The sequence below is a fragment of the Epinephelus lanceolatus genome, chromosome 5 (assembly GCF_041903045.1).
Source record: "Epinephelus lanceolatus isolate andai-2023 chromosome 5, ASM4190304v1, whole genome shotgun sequence".
Taxonomy (NCBI): Eukaryota; Metazoa; Chordata; class Actinopteri; order Perciformes; family Serranidae; genus Epinephelus; species Epinephelus lanceolatus.
Window position 1 is genome coordinate 42,462,372 of NC_135738.1, and position 17,183 is coordinate 42,479,554.

Consider the following 17,183-nt stretch of genomic DNA (forward strand, 5'->3'; position numbering starts at 1 on the left):
AAATTCAGGGAAACATGATGCAGAAAACATTTTTCTCGCAAGCCTTCATGGAAAATGACAAAAATATTGATTGATTGGGAACTACGTTTGATAATGTGTTAACAGCAAAACTAGATCAAAACATCCGTTTACAAACTCTCATATAATCCAAGTCTCATTTATCTAGTGCTCCGTGCTTCCCAAACACAAGTGTTTTTGCTAGATAAAGAAAAATAAAATAATATTAAAATAAATACTGGAGTCTGGCTTTGAAAAATTTCACTTTCAGTTCACTGTCAGATATAAAGGTTTTTAGTAGAAATGCATGTGCTTTGAAAGTACTGAGGATACGACTGGATACTAGCTGTGTGAGAGTTTGTTGTTAAACGTGATCCCTGATAAATCAATGTTTGCCATTTTCCTTGGGTTAGTATTCCTTTAAAAATGTAAGTGTCTGATACCTGTAGACACCCTGTTATGATAATGTTGCCTTCAGAGGACATAAGTAATTAGACACGGAAAAAATTATAAAATGATAGGAGCTGTGGGAATATGCACATATACCGTAAAACTTCAATTAATAGCCCAGGCTATTATTTGTTTAAATTATAACACTCAACCGGCCATATTTGGGACAGGCCTTTAATTCCTTTCACAAACTGTTTCTCAGCAAAGATTGGAAATACAATCAGATTGTTCATGTTAACCAGTATGAATATTACTTCTATAAAAATTGGGGTTTGAATAACATATCAATTATGAATCATTCATTTGATCTAGCTCCGACAGACAGCACATCAGAGAGAGGTGGTTATGACACCCCATTTTATGGCACCCGAGGATTAAAGCACCGCAACAGCCTGGTTTTATACATCCAAAGAACTTCTTTACAAATGAACTACTTTGCAGAGTAGACTAGACCAGGCGTCTAATTGAGACAGGCCTTTATTTTTCAAAATGTGAAGCCACACCAGGCTGGTAAAAGGGACTGGATGTTTTATTGTGAGTAGGCTTTTGATTAAAGTTTTATGGTATCTTAAATCATAAAGTGCAGTGAGCTTAAGTTAAACCTCAGACAGACACAACATGATTTTGGTCTCGACAACACTAGTTTACACCCGTCTTCAAAATCAAACCAGTGCTAAACTAATGACTAGTAAATATATGAGCTATATATGATATATGTGTCTATAATGTTCACTTGAAAATATAAAACATGTATATACTGTTCATAGCTAATGCTGACAGGACACTAGATGATGCGTAGTTGCAAATGACTAATTATTCTAATTTGGACACTCAACACCAACACTGAATGATATTTGTCAAGATTTATTTGAGAAAATATAAAGAATACAAATATGTATGGAAAAAAACAATTGTATATTTAAGAGTTTCAAACATTTCAATCTACAAATATCTAAAATAGCTCAGCATACTTTATTTACTGTATATAGATACACTGAACTACATATAAAAGTAATATTAACAACACTGTACAGATATATGGCACAGAGGGGCAAAGGCTATGTACAGAGTAGATTCAAGCACTTGTGGTATTCACTTCCATTTCTTTGATAAATCCCTGTTTTGTCCTGCCGTTCTTCACAGCTGACAGCATCTCATTATAGGGGACTGTTGTGTAGAAAGAATCAGAGTGTAAGCAGATCTCTGAAGGTCTTAGGAAACTGTGATTTCTTCGTTGTCTGACTCTGAGAGCTCTGACTGTTTGCTAGACTCTGACGGAGAAAAGGTATTGTGATGATGATGGTGGTGAAGCTGTGACTCGTTGATGGGTGCAGTCCTGTTGAGCCTGTGGCAGTGGGTGCTGCCTACGTCAGTGAGGTCAGGGTGGGGGTTGGTTTTGGTGGGGAGGGTCTGCTGGCGACAGCCACCTGTTGAGAGCAGCTCCCTCTCCTTGGAGTTCCTCCATTTCATCCTGCGGTTCTGAAACCAGATCTTCACCTACACAGGACACAGAAAAAAAATAACGTTACCACCATGTGGTTGTATGTCTCAGCCAACATCAAGCTGCATTTACAGTTTACATCCATGTTGATGAAAACATGGATGCTTCACACATGTCAATTCAGTATCTGACCAAGTGTCTCCCCTTCTGTTTCTGGGATAGGAGGTTAAGAAATGGCCAGAAAAGTGTTTCTGCAGAACATTATGATGTCACAGTGACCTTTACCCATTTGGATATAAGATGGTTTAATTCCATCATTTTATCCTTTGCGTTAATTTTTGTCATAATTAACATATGAATTTTCGACTTATAGCCTAAAACTATGAGGCCACAGTGACCTTGACCATTGACTTTCGGCCATCAAATTCAAATCAGTTCATTTGTGAGTCCAACTGGATGTTTGTGCCAAATGTAAAGAAATTCCCTCAAGGTGTTCTCAAGATATCCTACTGACCGGAATAAGATGACCGCGGTCACTTCCTCAAGGTCTTCTCGAGATATTGCATTCACGAGAATGAGACGAATAGGGGGACAGTGACCTTGACCTTTTACCACCAAAATCCAATCAGTTCATTGTTGAGTCCAAGTGAAACTTTGTGCCAAATTCTTAAAAAATCATATCGCATTTACACGAATGGGACGGACAGACGGACAACCTGAGAACATAACACCTCTGACCACAGCTACAACCGGTGCAGAGGCATTTACCAACTACTTACCTTGTTAACAGCTGGTTTGGGGTACAAACTGGACAGAAAGTTTCCCTACAAGCCCAGTTTGAAATGACCAATATGAGACCAATGGGGCATTAAATGCTTTAGTTCTTTCTCGTGACATGGTTGATATATACACTTACATATAATTATTTTCTAAAATATAGCTCAAATAATCCTTGGTGTGTACCTGGGAGTCTTTAAGTCCCAGTTTACTGGCAAGTTTCTTCCTGTCTGGTTTGCTGATGTATTTCTGCTTCTGGAAAGTTCTTTCCAGGGCTTTCCTCTGGAGGTCTGAGAACACAGCTCGCCGTAGCATGCCCCTCCTGGGCTTCCCTCTGGGGGCCAGGGGCCATGAAAATGTTCCAGGGACAGGAACCACAGAGGAGGAGGCTGGAGGGACAAAACACAAGAAAGAGTAAAAATGTTAAAAATGGAATAGCCAGCCGCTTGATCTGATTTTCCCCATGGAAATGATTTGGACAATCATTTTTATCATGTACTGTGATGATGTCAAATGACTGAAATATGAAAATATGTATTTTAGTAGGTGTATTACAAGACGTGTGCAGGTCTTGAAAAACTTGTTAAACTAGTTAAGGTCATAATCTAATAGCAAACCACTTAAAAGGGTTACGTTAAACAGGTCAGATGTTAAATAACAAAACTTACATGTGTCTGGAGAAACAGACTCTTTAATCAATATCAGTGACCCAGTGATTACTGTACATGTCAAAGTGTAGACAATAATGGCTTTCAGAACTCCTTTATTTATTATTATAGTAGTAGTATTTCTAGTATTTATTTATTATTATATGATTTATGTTTATTCTTATTACAATATCAGTTAAATGGCACAACAACAATAAATCATATGTCACAGAAAGCTGCAGCTACTGTGGCATCACTGATTAGAGATAAATGCCGCAGTAGTTCTCTGCTTGAATATGTGTTTGACTCTAGATTTTTTTTTAAATATTTTGCAGCTATTATGAAGCCAAAAATACATTGCAAATCCCAATCCATCCATGACTAAAATTTCATGTAAAGTCTAGATGAATGCCCCAGATTGTCAAAATGACATAAAAAATTATTGCTCACCCCTTGTGAGCTCAACGTAATTTTTTTGTGTTTGACACATTTATTTTTGTGTCAGGTGTACTCAAAACGTTTATGTTACTGTACTGTACCAAAGTAAAAGTTTTGAGTGCAAGCTGTTTCCAAAAAGATTTTAAGTTAAGTGAACAAATTGAGTTTTACAGTGTATGATGTGATAATAATCATGAGCTAGTTTGTAATATGAATTTAGTCATGTTGTTACATGCTTTACATTCCCCTGCATTTATTTCTTAAGCTGCAACAAATTATGTTTCGGACAATGTATGGTACATTTTGATAAACTAACATTTTTTTTTCCACAATTGCTCAGATAATCGTAATTTATTCTCTATTATATTTAATGCCGTCTAAATTGTGAGGCGAAGGAATTGAGCTTTTTGCTATTTCTGGCTTCTGTACATTTCTTGTGTCTTCAATCAGTCTAAAATGTTAGAAATGAAAGGAATCTATCCGTCCGTCCATTTTTCTTTGTTTTACTTAATTATATTTTGCTCCTGTTTTATTTGCATCTCAGTTGATAGCAAGGCAGATTCTACATGGATGCAAGTTTGAATTCTACTTACGAGTTGAAGCTTTTCTATTGATTAAGCAGGAGTTCTTTTAAACTTTTTTTAATTATTATATTCTACATTCCTCAGCAGTCTCAGAAGAGTCATCCCTTCTTGTTTCCGTCGTCGGCACACAAGCTCCCTGATGCTGCCCATAATATACTTGTTCTGCCTGAAATCTGGTGTTTAAAAGCCCAATTTGTCCAGCAGTGGAAACAGAGCCTATGCTAATGAGACGGGCTCTCCAAAGCTCGGCTCACACTGCCTCTAATGAAGCATGAAGGGGGGTTGTATAGGCTGCAAATGCATAGAGAAAGGTGATTGTGTTGTAATGAATTGAGTGGAAAAGGCCGTCGACAGGCCAGTATATTACAGGCCTATTAAAGACAGGTCAGTATAATGTAGAGCTGTTAGAGAGTCTTGACTCAAGCTTTAGGGGATACACACAGCTTAGGGCTGTTCACAGTGTTATACACCTGATTCTAAGTACTATTACAGATACTCTATCTATATATACAAATATATATACGTTGTATTTTTTGTAGATTAATCAATATGCTGGTCAATATTTGTACATATATAAATCAAAAGAAAGCCTGGTTAAAACTTGTGAATTTAACAAAAATGTGTGCAACAAAGCTGACTTAAATCAAATCTTTAAGGTGTGTGTGTGTGTGTGTGTGTATGTGTGTGTGTGTGTGTGTGTGTGTGTGTGTGTGGTTTTGGCTCCTATTGGTCACGGTGCTGGGAGCTTTGTGGGCAGGCAGAGGGGCTTGGTGGGAAAACGACGGCGCGTGAAGAGGCGCTGAGTTCCTGAGCTGGGAAGATACCCGCCTCACATTTAGACCATGACAAACGGCACTAATATATTTAGAGCGTGACAAACTGGACTAATTTGTAGATTAGGACAACTGGTGCTAATGTCAGCAGTCAGTGCGTCGCCTAAATGGTCCCTCAAATTGGCAGAGCTGATTCCAAGCTGCCCGGGGGTATTCCCATGCTAAAAGGCTGACAACAGCCGACCAAGGCCTCACCGAATGGGTTTTCACATGTGATTTCAGAAGCTGTAAAATCCCAGAGTGTTGGACTGAACTTGTCAGTAGGCAGAACTTTATGTTTGGCCTGTTGAGTTTTAAAGTTTTTAAATTTCTCCCATAGAAGTCTGCTCTGTCTACAACACACTGCAGTCACAGATGAACCTCCACCAAGAAAAGGGCTATTACACCAATCTTATTTTAATTAAAGTCTAGTATTAACCAGATCTATCAGTGAATTCATGAATTAATCAATATCAGTTTAAAATGTTGCCTGAGTCATATAGTGGCAGTATGCTTTGTTAACCATTAGGCTTGTGATTTCTTAATCTTACTTAAGTAAAGGGTAATCATTAATTATATATTATTATATACATTATATAATTATACATTTTTATGCAGCCAAACAAGGGTTTAGATTTTGTTTCAATACTGGGGGGGACAAATATGAAATGGGAGGTTAAGGGGTCCTTCACCAGAAACTTTTGATTATCAAACACTTACCATTTTTGTGATTTTTTATGACCGATATATGTTGTAAATGTCTTTAATTCTGTCAGAAAAAAAGTCCTCTTCTACTTCCATGTTTTTTACTGGTGACGATAAATGCATGTGTTAATCCTATACCTATCCCGCCAAATCAGTCATGACTCAACACCACACATTTAACTGTAAATAACTGTACCTGTATAATTCAGATCAGATCACACAATAATATTTAGTGGAAATGTAAAAAAAAAAAAAAAAAATCAAAATTCTTTTGGATTTGAATTTTAGCCTATCAGCCACTTTTTTTTCATCTATATGGCTGACAAGTGTTGAAGCCTAAACGATGGTTATTTACTCATCACTGAGATTTTGGCGGAGGAAAATTAAATTCCACTGACTAACAAATTTGATATGATATACATATGAATCAACCCCTGGGTTCTGTTACTTTATGAAACAATAAAAATGTTTATGTGTACCTAATAAAAAGGTTAAATCAAGTTTCTTTTTTTTTTGGCATATAGTCCTATTTCCCATATTCACCAAGCTTGGCAGAGGAGATCAGCTGCAGATCTTCTCTTGTGTTTTTTGGAGAGAAAACTAGAGATGCAACTGACCTGCAAACTCAGTGATTTTCTGTTATATTTCTGCTTTATATTTTAAACTTTATATATTGTGGATACAAGCAAAATGCCAAGGTGAAAGTCACGTCCTGAGATCAGCGCCCCACTTACATTGAAACCTACATGTAAGTGCAATATGTGAAAAGATGTTTAGGTGATGATTTTCTCTCTCATGGCAAGCCATCAAAATCACACTCAGCAATAAATAAACAGTGTCTTGGAGACTTGGTGTTGTGAGACTAAAGATGTACGTACTGTATATGACACTAATAAGTCCACTAACCTGTGAAACAGGAAGCTCTCAGGAAAGGATGAAGGCTTCCATCAAAGAAAGGCAAAGGGAAGGACTTGGTCTGGAGACTCTGGACTGAGGAGCGAGCAGAGAAATAATAGACACTGAACTTCACATCTGTGCTTTGTCAAAACAGCAGAATATTTAATAACAACTATAACTGTGTCCATATGGAGACAGAATTAGTTGAAAAAATAATCATACATTTTTAAGTTATGTTTGCTGCACCAAAGCAGTAATGCAAGTTATTTATATGCTTGCTGGTTTACTGGGCCTACAGTTTTTATAGCCTAAAGGAGCCAATATGATGACTATGTCTGCTATATGTCCATACACTGTATCTGTCTGTCAACAAGAGTGAGAGCAACATCAGTTTGCAGTGCTGGTGGCCTTGGAGGGAAAGGGTGCCTTGGAGTTAATATTGCATAGGCTAAGGTGAGGTTTAATAATATAATAATACTATTAATAACAATAATAATAATGCTTCATCTTTGCTATATTTTAGTATTTTTTACTAATAGCAGTAGGTCCCTTAATAAATATTATACGCTATCCATCATCATGCAGATTATTTTCCTCCTACTCACCGCTCCGTGTGGACGGTGCCAGTATCGCACTGACGCCGAACTTGAGGTATCCGGAGTCCGGGCAGGCAGTCTGCGGAGAGCCCGGGCTGCTGCGGTTCAGCTGGACGGGGCTCTGAAGCACAGAGCGCTCTGTACCAGCTTCTAACGCCCGGGGAGGGCCGCCCGGGCCCGGGCTGAGCGGGAGGATGTCCACGGGACTTCTGGAAGAGAAAGTCCGATGTATGAAGCTGACAGGCTGGCTTAATCGGAGCAGATCTTCTACCAAGAAGCCTGAGTGGAGTGACCGGTTCAGGGGCGAGGAGAGAGCCGCGGGGGGACGCAGTAAGCCCGGGTATAGAGGAGGGGGCAGAGCGCTGCAGGGAAACATCATGGTTGTCCGACCTGGAAAAGTTTTCCAACTGTTTTTGCTGGGGTTTTTTTCCACAGAGATGTTTTCAGGAAAAAATAAAGAGGAACCCAATCAACACACACTCACTCTGCGCTCTGTGCGTCTCTGCGCCCTCTTGGAGAGGTTTTATACAAGGGAGTCACTCCTACACACACACACACACACACACACACACACGCACGCACTTAAGCACTTGTACGTGTTCACGCGCACAAGTTCAATCCTCAGCTCATGGCTGCCTGAATCTCGTTGAACACTAAGTTCAGGCCAAGGGGATTGGTCAACCGTCCTCTGATTCTTCTGTGATTGGACCTCAGTCAAAACAATTGTCCTCGTGGTTCTGTTTTATTTACCTGATTGTTTACGTGCAGCTCATACAGAAATGTTATTATATATTGTATTATAAACTGAGATGCATGTACCTTAACAGGTGGACACAGATCACTTTTTTTTAGTGATCCAAGTGCATTGGAACATATTGATACAAAAACATTATTAGAGGCATTTGAATAGTTGTAATAGCAGTGAAGTGTTGGTTCAGTGCAGACTGCCAACATGAAGCTGAATGTGTTCTTCTAAAATTAAGTCACTGGTCACAATCCAGTAATCATTCACATATTGTTTAATAATATATAATAAATAAATAAATAAATAAAATACCGTTTTTGAAAAAATGCATGACGGTTTAGGTTTAGATGATGGTTTAGATCGTTTTGGAAATCTGTGTATAATAATAACAATGATGATGATGGTGATAATAGTTATATCAACAATTATAATAATAATAATTGCCCCCTCCCAAACACAGACAAACACACACACACACACACCTCATTAAATGTGACCTTGGCCTCGCGCTTCTTCTGATCCCGTTAAGCATGAAGCGACGCTCGGCCGCGCGCCCGCTGTCCGTTCTTTCATCCGTTTCTTGCTGTCTGTCAGAGCAGCATCAGTCCGCACGAAGAAGAGCTTTGAGGCCGTCCATTATGAGGGGAGCCTATCTTGTTGGATGTGATGATGAATTTAATGACAGGATTTGGGCTATTCACTGAGGAATCTGACAGTAGTTTATATTATAGGCCCGTGATCTTAGATTGTCTGTATACAGGCCTTCTGATGAAGACGATAATTAGCTCATATTTAAGCCACCTATAACTCAAGTTGCCTAGAAATTAAAAATGAATAAATAAACGAAATAATTTAAGGTTTAGAAGCACTACGTTTTAAGTCAGATTTCCAAAATTAATCACAGCGCTTATTTTTCAATACCTTATGTTGCGTTGCATTGCATCATCATCATCATCATCATCCCTCATAAATTACCTGTCATTCAGTCAACATGTCAGGGAGACAGGTGGCCTTTCCGCTTAAAGCGACTGAAAGAGAGAGAGACTTAAAGTCAGCTTTGTTCTGATCGCCTTTGATCATGGTGATGGTGTGAATGTCCCCTGTTGACTTGACTGAGTGTAAAATGAGTCAAAGTTCAGAAACACAGAACACCCACTGCCCCTCAGCCAGTGGTGCCCCCAGAAATCTTTCACAGGGGTGGCCAGATGGGGCCACTAAAATCCCGGGGTGGCACATGAAAACCAAACGCCATGACTAAATTTAAGGAATTCTATTCTGCTGCTGATCTATATAGGCTAGTTAAAAACTGTGTCATTATGGTGAGTTAAAGAATCACATATTGATAGAGGCCTATTTTGGCTTCTTATTTTACAGTTAATATTAGGCCTACTAATTATCTTATGTGCATAAACATTTCATAGACAGTTAAATCCTGTTTTGATGTCTCATGTATCTTTATGTAGTCTACTGAATAGGCCGATAGTCCTTTCCGTTAAAGAGAGAAATATACAGCTTTAATTTGAAGGAGTTGAAGGAGTACATTGATAGTAAGGAACACATTTTTTACTGGGAACAAGCCCACTCAAGTTTAGGGGAGACTCATGGATACCTATAAAACCCAGTTTCATTCAGATATTTTGAGGTGAGTGTTCAAGGGACCCTTATGAAAATCACCATGCAAATTTTTTCCCGCATCAAAATTTAGCCAAAATTTGGAGTGTTATTTAGCAGAAAATAACTAATTCTAAGTCTAATATCAGTAAAATATTGTATGTATTTATTACTGAATACAGACCGTGGTGCTGACCTAATATTAGTCTATCTTTACTGTAGAAAGTTACACTGTGGCAGGTTCAGACTACAGGACACATTTATCTGTTCCGACAGTCACAATGTCATGCAGCAATTGTGGAGTCATAAAATCGTGTCATGATTTGGCCGACAGACATGACAGATCTCACATTGGTCCATGACCAATCATTGCTCATTCATATGTGTGATGTCATCAGATTATTCTTGTCCTATATTTATTATTAATACTATTATTTTAGTCACTGTAGCTGTTCATGTGCCAGCTGAACTGTTTTGTAATAACATAAAAAGGTGCCACCAGATGGCAGGAGCTACATCTGAAGTACCGCATACAAACTCACTGAAGTCACTGAATTCCCCACAATAAGTTCCTGCAAATGTTTCACAATAAAAGCCTTTTTAGAAAATGATAAGATACTCTCAATCAAAATTATAAGGGGCTTTTAATTTTTAACAAATATGGGAAGTGTTGAGTTTGAAATGACGGCATGATGCATCAACTTTAACAGGAAGCAGATTAAAGGGGAAAATAGAAAAATAAAGATGAAATGAGAAATAAAGGTCTGTTTCTAATGTAATCTGTTTTAAATGAAGCTGGTACCCTCTGCACTTGTGGTAAGTAAAAGCCAAGATACTATTTATTGATTTTATTCCTTTACATCCTTATGCTAGCTTGATGCTAATGGCAGTACTCACCAGGCTGCTAAAGTGCCTCTGCTGTTTCATGCCATCATCTTTCTTTTGTTACTCTGTCATGGTAACATCCCTAGAGGAAATGTCAAAAAGACTGGGGTGTTGCTGCAACAGATCACTCTGTGTTCCTATTGGTCAAAGTGACGGCTGTGACAGGTGAAGTCGTGGAAGACAAAAAGAAAATCAAACATGCTAGACTTTATATCGGGATGTCATGAAGCATCCCAGACGTGGTGTCTACTATGATGCACTTCATAAAATAAAACGATGGATTATTGCAAATGACACTCAATGTTGTTCACGATGTTATGCTAACATCAGCAAATTTAAGATAGGACTATAAATAATGTCATGTGTCCATGAAGATTGCAACAGTCCCCCGGCACATCTTTTGACCATCTCGACAATGTGGTTTTCTTTTCAACATGTAGATGAGCCTTGTACATAGCATATTGAAGTATAAAAGTATAACAGCAAAGGGGTATGTTGATAAAGGTTCTGCCATCTTCCGAGCTTGTTCAACAGTTATTGGAGCCCACAGCAAAAAGGGGTGGGACTTTGGAAAGGCTAATTGTATCAGGGTGACAATGCCCCCTCTGCCCTCTTTCTTGGAGGTGCCACTGCCCCTGAACATCTCATGGCCAGAAGAAGTCGTTCAGTCATCATTAAAAATCATGATAGTAGGCTAGTTGCTCAAACAGGCAAATGTTTTTGACCTCAGGCTCTGTTTGCTGCAGCCAACACTTAAATGTGTCATAACAGGTTACTTTATACTACTGTTTATATGTTACATGTCCCCAAATGATCTTAATAAAATACACAGTGGTTTTAAGCTGCCACATGAACTCAGCAACTGGAAAATTGAAATTCAATGCAATGCCCTTAATTTAGGCTTCCTGTGAAATCTGAGAATGTATAAAGTATGGAGTCATACCCCATTTTGTTGCATCGTGTTCAAATATATGGCGTTAATGGTTGTTATGGATTAAGTTTGCTGTTATGGCAAACAATTCTACTATTATAAACAGGTTGTCACTGTGGTGGTTTTCTGACAACAGAGACAGTTGTAAACAGTGGTGGATGAACTTCAGAAAGATAGAGGTGAGAGAGGAACAAAGAAGCTTTTAAAGAAGATTTGGTCTGGGAGTTTAGGGACGCGAGCTGAGGGTGCGCGATAAGACCTGTGACTAATGGCATTTGAGCACGTGCTGCTCTCCCCCTCTATGTTCATCTTCCAGCCTATATTTCTCTCAAACAAGCATCATTTCTCACATTCTCTTTCAAGTGTCACTAACTCAGCAGCAATCTGCTACACATCCATTGACACTGGAACATTGTCTGACCAAATTACTATTATCTGTATTCCTAATGCTGTCGAATTAACAACCTGGAGCTAATATGAGAAGGTCATTAGTGCCCAACCCCCAATTAACTGATAAAAATATAATAATGAATATAATAATGCGTCCACTTATGGTTAATATTAATGCTTCACGCACATTTTGTGTGAACATTGGTGCCAAATTTGAAGAAATCCCCTCAAGGCGTTCTGTAGGTATGACGTTCACGAGGGTGAGACAAATGAGGTCACAGTGACCTTTGACCACCAAAATCTACTCAGTTCATTGTTGAGTCCAAGTGGATGTTTGTGCCAAAGTTGAAAAATTCTCTAAAGGCATTCTTGAAATATTCAGGAGAATGGAATGGATGGACGGGTGGACAACCCGACACCATAACGCCTCTGACTTAAAAAAAATAACTATGCTATGACAGGTAATCAAGCACTTTTAAATGTATTAAAAAACGGAAAACCAAAACATAATATGAGTGTTATGTGGGCTATATCATTGTCGATTGTTATAGTTTATGCAAAATGTTTGTATGTCATAAAATTTTGATAATAATAAAGTCATAAAAAAGTAATTGTCTGATACGTCATTAAAAATGTCATAGTTTGTGCACTTTTCCTGTGCGGCCCTCAATCATATGCTGGCTCACTGAAATGGCACTCAGTCATCAAAACACTGACAACCACCACTTTAAGGTCAGTTTAGCTGTTAAGTTAAACACCCCCCATACCACCCCACCCCCTGGAGGGTTGGGTCTTCCCCAGTGTTAAATAGGTGCTATGACCTTGTGTTTGTGGGCCTACGATGATACCAAATAAACACACAAACAAACAGAAAAAAACAATGCAGTTACATAGCAAATCTATGCCTTTATTTCCTATGGCCTCTGCAGCACCTGCGAACTGTTTACATTACCATACACGGCAAAGAGGCTCACATTTTAGCTTCCATATTTTAACCATTTGCCACAAGAGACATTAGAATAACCCATAAATGTAGGCAATGGGATATTAATTACTTTAGATGATTATATGAAAGGCTACCCTAATAATTTACCTTAGAAGAATCAGTATCTTCTTTAAAGGGTAATTTCCCCCAAATTACAAAAAAAAGTATTTTTTCCAGCTTTGAAGATATTGTGCTCCCAACCTGATACAACAGAATTAAACTGAGTAAAATACATTTAAAGAAATCAACTGCAGCTTATCTGTAAACAACTTCCATTGAAACGACTGTTGAAAAAGTACTCTGTATGAAAGCTGGGGGCAGGGTGCTCTGTATTTCAGAGAGCAGAGGTGTTGCTGTGGAATTTTTAATGTATTTTTGATGCTTAAACAATAACTAGCAAACAAACCATTTTAATGTCCCTAGAAAATTGGCTCACCCACTTTAAAGTACAGTACAATTGGCAATTGGCAGACTTTACTTATATAATTTGTCCATTTGGGTTTGGGTTTCCTTGATGGTCACAGGCATCAATAGCAGGCCTTTAACCACAAGGCCTAATGCCACGTTGAATAGTCGTATTTTTCACTAAATTTAGGTCAGTGTAACTGAGCAACTGCTTTTTTCTACATGCAATCTATATGCATATAAATTCATCTCATTTATTATACTCTGATAAACTACTCAATTTGAAGGCATCATGATGAAATAATCCACTCTTCAACAAAAGGAAGCAATCATTAAATGTGCAGCAGATTTCTGAGTGGCAGTCCTGCTGGGAAATACGACACCTTAACCAACACCAGAGAGAAAGAGAGGGATAGAAATAGTTGCGTTCAAAGCATTTTATTCCTTCAGAAAATCCCTCTATTGTATTGAAGTGGAGCAGATGGTTCCCTGGGAGGGAATATGGGCATCAGCAGAACTAATTTCTGCTCCTGGTCCGACAGACAGACCGGCCTGCTGCTCGATTCTTAACCAGCACAACAGCTGTTGGTGAATTAAACACCAGTTAAGACTCATTTTTAAAGCTATTAGCCTCTTGAAGTCTTACAACATGAACCCTCCCCACCTTAACCGGCTGAATTGATTACACATGCAAAGAGGGGAAAACAACTAAGGCTGTGTGAGTGCTAACTAGTTAAGCTCTAAGCCTCCAAGTCTTAACGAACATGTACCAAACAAAGCTGACAAAATGCTGACACGTTTGAACTTAAAACACTTTTAAATGAAGACACGAGAGAGATGAATATTTAAGGTCTTGTCAGAGTGATGGTAATAATTCTCTCACGAGAAGCTTTATCAAATTATGTCCCCCTGTCCTTCATACAGGCAACAGAGACACTGCCAGTATTTCCTATTAAGATAAAAACACACTAAATATATTTATTGCCATAAGTTTGAAGTAATTATATTGAAAACCTTCAAGTGTAAGAATATATTTAATATTGATAACACTATGGTAAAGTTTGGATTTCCTGTTATCATGCTATACAAAAAATAGTCAGCTACATTTTAAGGTCAACAAAGATGGAGTAGGTTAAAATAAGGATTTTTAGAGTTGAGCTAGGACATTGTTATATTTTTTTCAGGTGCAAAAGGTAATAATATTTCTATATGATATAAACTAAACGTGTATTTTTATTTGTCATATTCCATTAACAATTAGCTAAATGCTATTGTTTTTTTTGTATTTAAGTCTAAATAAAACCATAAGTCACTAAATCTATTTTACATTATCTTTCCAAAACTTACTAAATATAATTAAAGGGACGCATGCATGCAGATTTTCTCTTTGGCCACCCTACTCTTCCTCTGATTGGCTAGCACTCGTTGCCTTCATTGGTTGAGTTGGTTAGGTTTAGGCACGAGGACTGAGTTTGGCTGACTTTATGAGTGCGCATATTGATGCTTAACTAACAACACTAATAAATATATCAGTGCGGCTTCACTAAGCGGAGTGCTTGTACATTGTATGTGGTGCTGAACACCATGGCAACAGTAAACACATACGTTTATACAGTCCACAGAGCGCGATTGGATGTTAATTGCTTAATTGTATCATGCATTAAAGTGGTGTGGAAGCATCTGCATTCATTTTTTTCTCCACTCATATATTCAGGTTTTACCTTTCAGTTGTCACCTGTTTATACAGTGGCATACAAAAGGTTGGGCACCCGCAGTCAAAATTTCTTTTACTGTCAAAGTTAAGTGAGTAGAAAATAAACTGATCTCCAAAAGGCATTTAGTTTAAGATGGAACATGCTTATTTTAACACTTTAAGCAAAATTAGCGTTTTTGTTTTGTACATTTTTAGAGTGAAAAAAGGAAAGGAGCACCATGCAAAAGTTTGGGCACCCCAAGACATTTAAGCTCTCAGACAACTTTTACCAGGGTCTCAGACCTTAATTAGCTTGTTAGGGCTGTGGCTTGTTCACAATCATCATTAGGAAAGGCCAGGTGATGCAAATTTCAAAGCTTTATAAGTACTCCTGAAACCTTGTCACAACAATCAGCAGCTATGGGCTCCTCTAAACATACAGGTAGCTGTTTCCTCAGTTCATAGTGTAATTAAGAAATGTCAGTTAACAGGAACTGTGGAGGTCAAGTTGAGGTCTGGAAGACCAAGAAAACTTTCGGAGAGAGCTGCTCGTAGGATTGCCAGAAAGGCAAATCAAACCCCTGTTTGACTGCAAACGACCTGCAGGAAGATTTATCAGACTCTGGAGTGGTTGTGCACTGTTCTACTGTGCAGGGACACCTGTACAAATATGACCTTCATGGAAGAGTCATCAGAAGAAAACCTTTCCTGTGTCCTCACCACAAAATTCAGTGTCAGAAGTTTGCAAAGGAACATCTAAGCAAGCCTGATGCTTTTTGAAAACAAGTCCTGTGATTGACTGATGAAGTTAAAATAGAACTTTTTGGATGCAATGAGCAAAGGTATGTTTGGAGAAAAAAAGGGTGCAGAATTTCATAAAAAGAACACCTGTCTAACTGTTAAACTAGCTGGCTCCAAAAAGTGTTTAAAAGCTGTGATACTTGCCAAGGGGGGCACTACTAAGTACTGACCATGCAGGGTGCCCAAACTTTTGCTTCAGGCCCTTTCCCTTTTTCATTATTTCAAAACTGTAGAAGATTGAAATTACAACGTAATCTTGCTTAAAATATTGAAGAAATGTTCATCTTTAACTTTTTGCCTTTTGGAAATCAGGTCATCTTTTACTTGTTTGCTGTTCACAGTAAACAAAAATTTGACCAGGGGTGCCCAAACCTTTACATGCCACTGTATATGTCTGTCTTTGTGAAGCACTTTGGTGCAAAACCTGTTTCTTTTTAAATTGCTTTATAAATGAAATAAACTTGACGCTTGTCCCGGTGGCCATGTACCTTTTGGATATTCATTTTTTCTTTCTATGTAGGGTGGCAATAAGCAAATAAAACTCAGACTTTTTCATAAAATGTGTATGAATAAATATGCACTCTCTCGAACTCAGCATTTTACAGAGAGAAACCAAAAAGATTAAACATGCAGCCTATGATGGCAACTTGCTCATCACTATGAAAAGCAAATATCCAAAAGGTATACAGACTAGACTCGAAAAACACAAACAAGAACATAACAGCAACGTTAACTTCATGACTTTTTCATGAAAACAGATTATGGTGTCTACCTTTTTCCCTTACTCAACACTCGTGTCTGTTTTTAGTACCTTAATGGGAGCAAGGAGGAATTGCAACAACATTTGCAGATTTGCCACAGTTTACAAATCAAAAGTGTCATGTTTGCAATGGACCAGAGGGAGGTAATGTAGAGTGATACAAGCTTATATTGAAAAGATGATCTGTCACTGTGGAAATACTGTATTCTGTTTCAAAACATAGCTCAGTAAATCAATAGCCGATAATATCGTCTCTCTCCACTCTCTCTCACTCCTCTTTGAGCCCGCTCCCTCACTCTCTCTGTCTCTCTCTGTGTCCCTCGGCCGGAGCATCTGTTTCCAGGCAGTGTGGAACAGAGTGGATTAGTGGGGCCTTCGGTGTCGAAGTGCGGCGACAAGCATTAAAGCCATATTAACTTTCCATTAAACATCACCTCGCTCTGTCGAGGGAGAGAAAGACACAAGCCCTGGGATAAAGCTCCTCAGAGAGAGAGAGAGAAAGAGACAGTGTGTGTGTGCGTGTGTGCGTGTGTGTGTGTGTGTATGTGTGTGTGTGTCACCCTCAATGCACCTGTTCTCTCACTGTATTATATTTTGCATTGGAAAAGACAATGCAGAACAATACTTACTGAA

At 38.4% G+C, this 17,183-nt stretch overlaps 1 protein-coding gene across 1 annotated transcript; it reads right to left on the reverse strand.

The window, feature by feature from the left end:
* Positions 1–1,448: 1,448 nt before the first annotated feature.
* LOC117262714 (homeobox protein DBX1-B-like) lies at positions 1,449–7,836 on the reverse strand. Its single transcript, XM_033635809.2, has 4 exons — positions 7,354–7,836; positions 6,758–6,841; positions 2,852–3,054; positions 1,449–1,944 (listed from the first exon to the last, which is right to left on the reverse strand). The coding sequence occupies exons 1-4, from the start codon at positions 7,721–7,723 to the stop codon at positions 1,660–1,662; spliced, it is 942 nt and encodes a 313-aa protein (XP_033491700.1). The 5' UTR covers positions 7,724–7,836; the 3' UTR covers positions 1,449–1,659.
* Positions 7,837–17,183: the final 9,347 nt, after the last annotated feature.